Genomic DNA, 12,389 nt, shown 5'->3' with positions numbered 1-12,389 from the left:
ATCCCCCCAGGTAGACATTAATGCTTTAGTTATGGACTTGACTGTAAAAGCTCCTGAGGTAACGTGCTGCTTGCCTGCCATAAATATTGCTGGCTATTTATATGTATATTGTGATTTCAATGAGGCTGCTTTAATGGAGTGGAGCGTATTTTTGTGCAAATAGTGGGTAAAGTTGATGTGATGCTGTGAGTCATTTCTACAGCCAGGTAGTCACTCTGTCTACAGAGCCAACTCCCCCGGTGCTATGGATCACAGCTGAGACCCTATTCAGCTCTGATCTTCCCGACCCATTTCAGCGCACACACACACACACACACACACACACACACACACACACACACACACACACACACACACACACACACACACACACACACACACACACACACACACACACACACACACACACACACGCGCCCCACACACACACACGCACGCACACGCACACGCACACACCAACGCACACCAACAAAAAAAGGCCATGCATTCATACAAAGTAAAGCAGCACACAACACAAAACGCTTACATATGTGCTAAGCTTCATTTCTGCTCTGTCGTGTCTGTTCGTGTCACAACTTTGCAGATGTTTTAGCCATGGGGACATGAACACTAAATTTGCACAAATTCTGTTCTCAGTCACTTGGTCGGAACAACGGGTTTTGAAATGATAATGAATCTGTGGGCCAGGATCTCCCACGTGGCATCGTGTCTAGTGTGGAAACAGAAGCAATAAAATAAGGCAGCCCTGGAAAGCAGCAGTATAAGATTTTTTTCCCCCTGCCAAATGGGAAAGTCAAATTCTGGCTGAACTAGATAGATAAAACAGTCTGTGTTTCTAAGAAGTGATAAAATGTTAAAAAATGTGAGTCTGAGGTTGCAGTGCAGATGGCTTCTCATACAGCTAATTTACAAGACAAAGTACAGCTGTATTCAGTATTAATCAATACAATAATAAAAATAAAACTATGTACACACTATATTATTGTTGGGTGGAGCCACAATCATAATTTAACACATGGCTGTACACTCCCACACGTGATTTCAGATGTTGATTACAGGTGTGTGATAAAGAAAATCACCTCATCCCATATTAGACAGGAAGAGATTCAATCTCACACTTAAAGACAAAGAGGGAGAGGTGGTGCACAGGTCAAATTCTACAGAGATATATAACCCAGCAGGGAGCATTGTCCCTCCAAACTCAGTGTGTGATCATGACAGTGGCGAATGGCAAATCTGTGGAGATGCTGCATCCTCTCCACACCGCAGCTGTCCCTAAGCCAGAGCTGCTGTGTATTTTTGGGACTGGGGACTTAGGGCGCTCTCTGGGCCTGCGTCTCCTCCAGTCTGGCTATGAGGTGGTGTACGGCAGCCGCAGACCGCACAGCTGTGGCCCTTTACCTCTGGGAGCTCAGGTACAACACATGGCACAACACAGAACTTTAAATTGTTCAAATGTAGAAAAAACTGTGCTCAATTATGTCCAAGTCCTGATTGTGTATTTTGTACAGGTGATGAGCCACGCAGCAGCAGCCCGGTCTGCCAGTCTGATCTTTATTTGTGTTCATAGAGAACACTATGAATTCATGGAGACAATGGCCCCTCAACTTGAAGGAAAGGTGAATCAAGGTCTAATGTCAGGATTGGAAACAATGATGTACACAACATCTTGCCTAACTACCAGGGAACAAATCAGGAACTTTTGTGAATCAGGGAAATTTTAATTCAAAACATAATAAAGAAGTAGCTAAAGGGCCATAAACAGCTAGCACATATTTGTTTTAAATCTGTGAATCTACATATTGAAGCTACATATTGCTCCCAGCAAATTCTGAATCAGGTGCTAAACATCTGAGACAATAATTAAACATTACTTGATTGTATACATATAATACATTAATGTCCAAATTATCAGTTAGTGGTTCTGAACCCTTTTAACAAATCTTTAAACCATACAATAGCATAGTGATGTATTACATTGACTTGTGGATGTTCCATTCAAAACTGTTTTTTTTTCTCCAAAGAAACAACAAAAACATTATTCCTCAAGAATTTTGGAAATGTGTTTTGCCTTTACATGATCTTTAGACTCCTCAACAGTTTGTTCTACAGTAACTTATCATTAGCCACAGCATAATTTATGATTCAGATTGACTCCAAATTCAAGTATTATGTTTTCCTCAGTAACTGTTCTGGTTTGTTGTAACTCATTAGAGTCAGATCTTTCTAGTGTTAGATCTATTACTGACAACAAGTCATTAATTATATCTTACTGAAATTAGCTTTACATTGTTTTTGCTTGACATGCTAAAATGGTTATGCTACTGCGTAACTCAATGTGTTATCTTCAACATGATTTAAAGGCAGGATTAAAAGATTAAACACAAATAATGGAATGCAATATATCATAATATTCAAATGTGGTTATACACCACCTTTCAAAAGAAGGTAGAAGTTGCACAGGAATGTCAAGATCAATATATTTCAGCTCAAATAAATCACAACAAATAAAGTATAATAAATTACTCTGAAATACAAATAGAGTGAAATGAATAAATTCCATTTGATTTAAAAGAGTTGAGAAAAGGAGAAGTAGCTATAGAAAAACATTGTTACTCTGGTAAAATATTAGTATGTAGAGCATCCAAATCTCAGTGTTTCAACTCCTAAATATTCTTCAAAAGGAGTGTAGTAACTGCAGCAATATGCTCTGTTCATACCTTTATCACAATTCATGAACTTCTCACATCTTTATTCTCAAGGGGCTGTGTGAGATAAGATAATAATAATTTACTGAGGAGATTTAACTACTTTATTCTTTTTTTCCCCTCTTCTGCATCAATGCCGATCGGTTACTTTCAAGGTGTTGGTGGACCTCAGCAACAACCTGAAAAAAAATGTGTACCCAGAAGCCAATGCTGCCTACTTGCAGAGGTAAAAGACTCCTGTTAAAACAGGGAAAATAAACAGAATATGTCTCATCCATGAATAAAATATGTATGTAAATTATTTGGTCAAGTATGGTTTTATGTCTGCAATGTTCTCACAGAAGAAACATAACCTTTCTCCGAACAAATAGTGGTTTGTTGTCAAAAATCATTTTACAAACAGTAGGTGCCACAAGAGCCAGATGTCTTATGTGAGAGTAACATTGTTTTGGGAAAGTGCTCCTAAACACCACTTAGAGAACGAGACATCAGGCTCTCCACTGAATCCAAAAGAAATCAAAAATAATGCTGGGTTGCAGCTCCTTTGGCAGTTTGGCCTGCTGTGTGTCTATTCTGCTGAAGTGGAAACATTGATTCTCATCATTCTGAGACCTTTCATTCCCCGTTGGTGTATTTGTAGAAAGAAACAATAGCAAGTATAGTCCTTGCTGTGTGTTCTGCAGGCTGGTCCCCAAAGCTGCTGTGGTGAAAGGCCTTAACACGCTGTCTGCCTGGGCCCTGCAGAACGGACTCCTGGCAGGGAAACAGGTAAGAGAAGAGTAGAAGTAAGGAAGCTGTTCGAGGATGTCTGAGGGATCAAGGCGAAACACAGAATCTTCCAAATCTTAAGGAAGACTTTGGTTGACTAGTGTAAAGAAACAAAGACAGAGCAGGAACAGGGGAGGAGTTAACCAGCTTGATCCCTTCATGATGAAAATGTTTGACTTCAAACCAGGCAACAATAACTGCTTTCATCATTTCCTGCAAAACGATAGGGAAGGTGTCTCTTAGACTTGATAATGATAGGCTCGCCTCACCATACACCATGCAAAATTTAGGGAAAGGAGTTGATTTCTTTTGTGTTGCTGCTTGCTGATTATTGATTTTGCTGTTTGTCCGTAGCAATGCAAAAGAAAATGAGGACAGTCCTTGTATAAATACGCAAACAAACAAACAAACAAACACACTTTATGATTTTACAAAGTCAAAAGACCAGTGTTTATTGCAGTTTCCGTTTCACGTCTACAAAGAGAAACACAAACATGCTGGAACCTCTGGAGACCAAACCTGAATCTGCCTCAAATCCTCTTCAACACAAACAAGCCCCCTTACATACACACACACACACACACACACACACACACACACACACACACACACACACACACACACACACACACACACACACACACACACACACACACACACACACACACCACTGCAGTGCTCTATTTCTTTGAAAACAGGTAGCTCGGAGAGAGCAGAAGTGGTGTGTCTGAATGTGTGTCTTTATCAGTGCATGTGTAGTTACAGTATATATTTTCCCATGCACGTGCTTGTATGTGTGTGTTATTCCCTGGCCAGCAATTTGATTAGATCCACAGCGGGGCTGTGGCTCTGTCACATTTACATTCAGATGGAGATTTAGTCTGTCGGCCATCCCCTGCTGTTACTGGTGCAGTAATGTAGGGAGACATGGCTGGCTGCCCGGTCCACTTATACACACACCTGGGGAAAACTGCTCAATCCTACTGACTCCACTATATGCCTGTCAAACTGCTCTCTCTCTCTCTCTCTCTCTCTCTCTCTCTCTCTCTCTCTCTCTCTCTAAGACTCTACGGCTCTCGGTATCTCTCGTCTTTTACAAACAACTTAATCGTCTTATCACAGAGCTGTGAGTGTAGTAATAAGCTTCAGCATGGTGAGATCTAGAAATAGGATTACATATTGAGCAGCATATGTATATAAGGTACCCATGTGTCTTTACATAGACACTTCCAGGGGCTTCATCTTAAAATTAGACAGCACTGGGAGAGAAACAAAACCTGGGTAATTCTGTAGCCATATACTGTAGGTGTACACTGTGCAGTCATGCGCTAGATATTCCAAATAGGGCTGGTGAGTCATCTAACAACAATCTTAGGTTATTTATTAGCAACAGAAAGACACAGCTAATGAGAATGCAGAAAGGGAAAAATATTTATATTCCTATTGTTATGCTAAGGCATTTTCTAAGAAATGATGCATTTGTTTTTTTAAATTACTGACTGAGAGACTGCATAATTGCAGATAAAGGGGATATTTTAAGCAGCACTTGGACAAGCTGAAACTTTACAGATAAATAAAATTGCAATTTAAAACAGATAAACCTATTAAAAACACAAATGCTGTTGCTCCGATGGAAATATTCCTCCATTGTAAACATGAATACAGTGGAGGTTTTTAAATCAGTTCCACTGACCGGCTGTTGTAAATACTCACAATAGAGAAACAAATGGGTGACTGAAAAGTCAGCAACAAATACAGTATTTATTCCTGTTTGACTAATCTACAGTGGTCAGCTTTCTCACACAGAAATTATTTGTCCTTCTTAAAATAATGAAACAATATATTTCTGACTAGATTGATACCTGCAGTAGAAAACAATGGGTTTGGGGCTGAGTGGTAAAGCTAATGGCTGCAAAGCAAAAACTATGGACAGACAGACTAGCTCGCTTTTGTTTTTGGTTATTTCATGCTATTATTTTTGACAATAATGTAATTATAGTATATATACTTTTACTCTCTCCCAATTTAAAAATAACCTATACTACCATGTTCTAGGTGTACCTGTGTGGGAACAGTGCTGAAGCAAAGCGGGCAGTAGCAGAGATGGCCACCAAACTGGGCCTCACAGTTCTGGACAGGGGGTCTCTCTCAGCAGCCGGAGAGCTGGAGGACTTCCCCTTGCAGCTGTTCCCTGAGTGGAGGCTACCACTACGCGTGGCTGTTGGCCTCACCACCTTCTTCTTCTTCTATCTGCTCATCAGAGTTGTCATCTATGCATATGTTGAACAGGGGAAAGATATCTCCTACCAAATCATGGTGTCTCTAGCCAACAAGGTATAGATTTGCCCCGCTCTGTTTTGTCTCCTGAAGATTAGTATTTTCTGTCCCGTCTTCTAAATTTTTTACAAACGTGTATATTTTCCCTATTTCAGGTGTTTCCAATTGTGTCACTCATCATGCTGTCTCTCTGCTACCTGCCTGGTGTTATAGCTGCTTTCTTTCAGCTCTACAGAGGGACCAAATACAAGTCAGACATCAAACCAGGACGAAATGTTTTTGCTAAAAGTACAATTTGCTATAAAAGATGCAGTGTTTGTGGAGTGTAAAGTGTCTGTTTAATTTTTTGCATGTTACAGGCGCTTCCCTGACTGGCTGGACCGCTGGATGCTGTGCAGGAAGCAGATGGGTCTTATTGCACTAGGCTTTGCTTTTCTCCATGTCATCCTCACATTTATCATTCCTATTCGCTATGCTTTCAGACAGAATCTCATCCCGCGTGTGGTGGATGAGGTACAGCAAGCTGGCCAAAACTGACTGCATTGTTTTTATAATCGTGTACAAAGAAAAAAATTATACAAAGTCTACATTACATGTAAGATGCTGACTACAATAACTGTCTGTCTTCCTCTCTCTCTCTTTTAGATAAAGAACAACAAAACCACGCCATTTTACTTTGATAATACTGAAGCATGGGGTACAGATTCATTCTATGTTCTGGGAATCCTGGGCTTCTTTCTTTTTGTCCTGCTAGGACTAACATCCCTGCCCTCTGTGGGAGGCACTCTCAGCTGGAGAGAGTTCAGCTTCATTCAGGTCAGAGCGCAGCTGAAAATGTAAAGTCCATTTAGTGCAATTGTGTGAGTGTGTGTGTGTGTGTTTATTGTTTAGGCTTACATCCATAATCAGTCATGTGCTTACCATCAGTAAAAACATGTTTTAGGGCCTTTATCTGTAATTTAATCTATATTTGGAGTTTCCAACTTTTTATCAGAGTTATTAAAGTGGTGTAGCAGCAATATGTCATTGGCACTTATCTCCCCAGAGCCTAGTTAACTAACGGCCTAACAGAGGCACACAGAGTGAAAGCCTGGCGGACTTTAGCCCAGGATTTTAAATGTTAAGTTATTCATTAAATAGAATTATGATACCTGGCAAATTCCCAACAGGAAGGTTGTTAATACAGGTCACAGGCCCATTTGTGTAAAGGTCAGGTCCATAGGTAGACCTCAGATAGGGAAAGGGGATAGAGGTCTAGGTCAAGATAATTCTTATTATCTGGTGAAAAGTTATGGAAGACAAAATAACAACTCCATTTACACAAACTTGCATGTTTTGTTGCAGTTCTTATTACTGCTGTCAACAGGGGAATGTAAAGTTTTGAATGTACATGTTAATGCTTACAGCTGAGGGATTTGCCATTTTAAATTGGTTAAATAATATTCCTGATTAGCATTATGGGGGCAGAGTTTATTATTATGATATGAATGATTTCTTATTGTGCTGTTTGCACTTATTGTAAGTCGCGGTGGATAAGAACATCAGCAGCCAAATGTTAAAAAATGTAAATGAAAGCACATTACTAAAGTAATTAACAATAACTGAGTCTCAAAGGTCATTGGTGCTACAAAACCAATTATTCTGGAATGGCTGTGAAACAATTTGTATTTTTAGCTTATAACACTTGAGGATTCTGCAAGCACACAAAATGTTCATCATTCATCATAAGACATTCATCTTCAAATCTATTAGAACAATGGCACAGAAAACTTAGCTGTGGTGTGTAATTCTGTGTGGTTTTGTTCCAAATGTAAATCTTTACTTAATTAAAATAGTATTTATTTACTGAAAAAAATAGCTGAAATTCATGTAAATGCAGCATGCATAGCAGGACTTCAGTTAAAAACTACCCGTTATGGAAAGCTGGATTTCAACAGTGGTATATGGTATTTTTTAAATGTTAAAAATAGCTGAAAATAGTTAGCGAGGCTCTGTTCATAGGTAAAAATATCTGCCTATCAGTATTTTAAATTACTAACTAACATATATATTGCTCGTTTGATCCAAGCGGCAATGTAAAAGAAACAAGGCGTTATGGTTTTAAGGGTGATTATATGTGGGATTATTGTTTGCCTTAGTGCACTAAACTCCTGAGATATAATATGTAATTTAATGAGCTCCAGAGACGTGGGTTTTGTTACATTTGGACTGGGCCATGCTTCCCGTTTTCACTTGTTTCAAAATATTTCATCTAACTGAAAAAGTGAGACAGTAAGACAATAGACTAATTCCCTAAAATATTACACAATTCTTTCACTGGTTGCATTTTATGTTTTGTTTTGTTTTTCAGTCTAAGCTGGGCCACCTGACTCTCTGCATTTGCACAGCACATGGCTACATTTATGGCTGGAATAAATTCCTCCGCCCCTCCACCTACAATTGGTACACTCCTCCAGGCTACATGCTCTGTCTGATTGTGCCTTCCGTGGTGCTGGTGCTCAAGCTGCTGCTCCTCCTCCCCTGCGTGGACCGCACCCTCACCCGCATTCGACAAGGATGGGAGAGGACGCCACCGAGGGAGGAGATGGATAAGATCAACGCTACTGGCCTGTGAGCTCTGATCTTTGGAGTAATTGTGGTTGCTAATTATAGTTGGCTTCTTTCATGTTAGTTTGTAGAAAAACAAAATCAAGTGCACTATTTTTTGTATTCAGTATACATTTTAAATACAGATGATCCTAAAATGGAAAATATTTGTTCTTGTGTTTAAATAGTCATAAACTCAGCAAAATTATTTACAATATTCAGTGTTTTTATTTTGAAGAAATCATATTTTGTGGACAATGTATTAATTCTCTAAAGAAGAATAAAGTAATGTTTCTATGCTTAGTTGGTGTGTTATTGTGTCCCTTGATCAGTGTGTGCTTTCTCTTAATTGTGCAATCTGCAAACAAAACAAGAACAAAACTATAGTTTATTTCAGCCAAATGGTCAAGTCTCTATGAATATAAAGTCTATATTCTTTCAGCTTGGAAAAAACAGACAGCTCATGTCTTTTTCACCAAATTTGGGGAAAAATAGATTCATATCCCCTGCTGAAATCCATTGTTTTGATAAACATAGGCAATAGTTTCTGTTTTCCACTTCTCTCTCTGCATGTGGTGCTACTGCATCCCCGAGGTTGCTCTCTTTTCAGGATGTTATTGATCTCCCTGTTTTCTGCCACCTCACTACCCAAACCTGCCTCCCTCTCAAGGGAACGCAAATGTACACACGAATACACACGTTTTCTCTTTGCTTACGTATGCACATACTGTACTCAACGTAAAGAAGAGTAGGGTTGAGCTATATTTCCACACACAGCGTCAATACGTGTGCACACACAGATACATACATGGCAGTGGCAAACCTAAGAGTGTGGATCCCACATTTCATAGCCTAAAAGACTCAAGAGGCAAAAGTGCCCACCCCTGCTGTGTACTCTATACTATATACAACATACTATATACTCTATACTATATACAACATACTATATACTCTATACTATGTACAAAAATTAATTTTGGGTCACGTTTTGGACAACATGCTATAGTATGACTTTTCTTTGAATATTTTGGACAACATACTTTGGATATTTTGGATGACTTTTCATGACTTTTTTGAGTATGACCTTTTTCTGAAATGCCTCAAGTTACTTTTCACTGTGAGGCAACTGCTCTAACACCACTGTGTCATACTATATCATGTCCGAAATATGGAAGAAAAAAAAAAAAGAAGTCACTTTTGGACTTTTATTTTTGTATTGTTGTTGACCTTTGGTTTTGTATTAGTATGACTGCATGTACAAACGAACAGTGGCTGGAGAAAGAGTTTCACAGAGTTCACTCAGAGCTTCCAGCAACTCAACCGACCGTCTGGTTAACTCAACAGGTAAAAGATTCTACTTCACCAAGGTTGCTATTAATGGTTCAGATTCCACCTTGGCCTGTTGATGGTGATTCAACTTTTAGTGAAGTTTAAATGTTTGGAGAAATTTACACGACACATTACAGGAAGATATTTAATATCACTGCAGACCCCCTTGAAAACATGTATATCTACTATCCAAAGAATGTGTGCGACAATTTTGGTCGCATTTGAATGAATATTTGTGGACGGTGGAGTTGTAGATTGCAGTGAGCCAAAGATTTGTCACAATGTAGACCATCACCTGGCAAGACTGGTGGCACAGTGGTTAGCACTGTTGCCTTCTCAGTAAAAGGTTTGGGGATTTGATTCCCCCTTTGTCATGACTTAAAAAAAACTATTGTAAGTCATTTTTGACTTAAAAATGCCAGTCATTTTTTGAACAACATGCATGACTTTTGGGTCACTGTTTGGCCGCCATGCCACGGGCACACTGATTGATCAGGTCAGACTTGATCAGACTATGAGTAAACGTGGGAAACTCACAACACATCCTCTCACCAAAACGACACAATAGGTAGATTTCCACTCACTCCCATATATATGGGCCTTTTAAGCACCCTTCGTTAGACCAACACGTCCTCACATCTAACAAACGAAGTAGATCATTTGATTGTTAAAGAGTACGAGTAACAGGTGTACTGGACCTTTGTTGTTATGGCAACAATAATAAACACGTGGCTTATAATGTGAAACGGTTGGAGTTGTGTCACATTTAGGTCCCAAATCTTCTTGGTGAGTTTTAGAATAAGATTACAGTTTGGGTTCAAATAACTACATGTTTTACATAACTAACATGAAATTAAAAAAAACTGACCTTTGGTTTTATACAAGACACAAACAGCGGCCTCCTGGGTGAGGGTGTTTCACCTATGCCACTACTCCTGACCTCTGACGTTTGCGGACTTTGTCACTATCTTTACTCCCTTACATGACTTCCTCCTTTGCTCCTGTTGTGATTATCACAATTACAAGAGGTCTCAAAAATTATGAATATAATTTGTTTTTTACCACCTTTCAACAGTCCACCAGTGTTGTTGTTTTCAGCACGGGGATGGGCTGTAATCTCACTAGTGACGGCTGTTGAACATGTGCAGAATGGTTAGGAGAGGTTTGTATACAACACTAATGATCCACAGACAGAAGAGAAAACAGAGGAAGATGGAATAGCTGTCACCACAACAGGGTTTCCTGCTATATAAGACATCTGCAGTGCTTATTTTGCCCAAAGCAGAACATTTAGTCAGAGACATCCTGTTATCTAGCATCTAACAGCATTATCTCCACACACAATCTGTAATCTCTCACACCCTCTCTCGTTGTATTATTCTCCTATTACCAAAGAACCACTGTTGATTCTAGCCCATTTCCTGCTGTTGGGGTGTGTTGGGCTGTGTGAGTATGAGTGTGTGTCGGTGTGTGAAATAAAGTATTCCAATATTGCCCCAGGAAAGAATTAAGATCTAACAACATGCAGAAAAGCTGTGAAACAAGCTAGTTTACATACTTCATTTCCTCTCATGTTTAATTTCACACTCTGAGACAGCCCTGAAACTTATAATAATTTGATGTGTCCAGCCATGAAGGTTCATCTCTTTGTGAGTATAAATAAACAGAAGGAATTGTTGGTTAATACACAGATCATGGACAATAAAGAGTTCACACAGGATTCATCTGTGAAATGTACAACTGGATAACAAAGCTGGTTTTCTGAAATCACAAACTATACAGTGCTCTGATCATTTTTTAACATACCTTAAATTTTTGCACTGTTTTTTTTTTTTTTTTAAAAAAGGTCTTCCAACACTAAATTATCTTTGTAAAGTTGTAAGAAAATCGGTTTATTTTTGAGAACTTAAAAAATATTCTAAATCGAGATGCATGTGAATTATGCCCTTGCCTAATTCACAGGCAAATAACAAAAATTGTTATTGCTAATGTAGATATGTTTTGAGCCTTGATTACTAGACAACATTAGTACTACTTTCTTTTGTCATAAAAGCTGATAGAATATCACAGTAGAAACTCAAACGATCTTGTTTTGCCTTGATATTTTGCCTTGTCCAAATAGTGTCTTCTTTAACAGAAATCCAAGGCTGTACAGACATTCAACACCCAGAAAAGGCTCTTAAGAACTATTTACATTTATTTCAACCTAAATACACAGTTTTGAAAGGAGGGCTGCTGAAGTTTTTAGGCTTTCAATCTGAAATTTATATTTTGCCTTTTAATGTTTCTGCCTTCTCTGAACTGAGTTACAAGGTTCTTCAGGCTCAAAGAAAAACTACTTTTGTTGCCAGAAATAAATTAAACTCTTTCTACATATGGTAAGTCCTGTCATCCTTTTTTTTTCTTTTTTCATAGAGACCAGAAAGCTCAACTGTGTGTGCCTCGGGATTGCATTTAAGACTTATATTTTCAGCACAGCATGAGCTACATGCACCATGGCCTGAGACATCAATGGGGCAAATGGCATCTCGAGCAAACGTGTTTCTCATTGTCTGGTGGATTAGACCTTGACAATATTCTAAAATTCTCAGTCTGTTGAGGTAAAAGTTGCCTTCCATTACATCAGGAAGCAACTAGCCTATCACAAGGGCCTTTTTTTGAGTTCTCACGCGGCACATAATACTTAATCGATTCAGCAGGAATGTCAAAAGAGCGGTGTTT

The 12,389-nt window shown here is 38.9% G+C and overlaps 1 protein-coding gene across 1 annotated transcript; it reads left to right on the top strand.

Annotated features, from left to right (window-relative positions):
* Positions 1-1,214: 1,214 nt before the first annotated feature.
* LOC138619209 (metalloreductase STEAP4-like) lies at positions 1,215-8,367 on the top strand. Its single transcript, XM_069695493.1, has 9 exons — positions 1,215-1,415; positions 1,512-1,619; positions 2,864-2,934; positions 3,392-3,476; positions 5,532-5,810; positions 5,909-6,003; positions 6,113-6,266; positions 6,399-6,569; positions 8,104-8,367. The coding sequence occupies exons 1-9, from the start codon at positions 1,215-1,217 to the stop codon at positions 8,365-8,367; spliced, it is 1,428 nt and encodes a 475-aa protein (XP_069551594.1).
* The last annotated feature ends 4,022 nt before the right edge of the window (positions 8,368-12,389 follow it).

The sequence above is a fragment of the Brachyistius frenatus genome, unplaced genomic scaffold (assembly GCF_029030835.1).
Source record: "Brachyistius frenatus isolate BFR_SWC_R1_liver_20210118 unplaced genomic scaffold, ASM2903083v1 Contig_20, whole genome shotgun sequence".
Classification (NCBI taxonomy): Eukaryota; Metazoa; Chordata; class Actinopteri; family Embiotocidae; genus Brachyistius; species Brachyistius frenatus.
This window is presented reverse-complemented; position numbering and strand designations above follow the sequence as displayed.

Excerpts from the sequence above, each read along its gene's own strand:
- LOC138619209 (XM_069695493.1), top strand. The coding sequence starts at position 1,215 with ATGACAGTGGCGAATGGCAAATCTGTGGAGATGCTGCATCCTCTCCAC. Across the intron at positions 2,935-3,391 it reads AATGCTGCCTACTTGCAGAG|GCTGGTCCCCAAAGCTGCTG; the intron begins GTAAAAGACTCC and ends TGTGTTCTGCAG. Across the intron at positions 3,477-5,531 it reads GACTCCTGGCAGGGAAACAG|GTGTACCTGTGTGGGAACAG; the intron begins GTAAGAGAAGAG and ends ACCATGTTCTAG.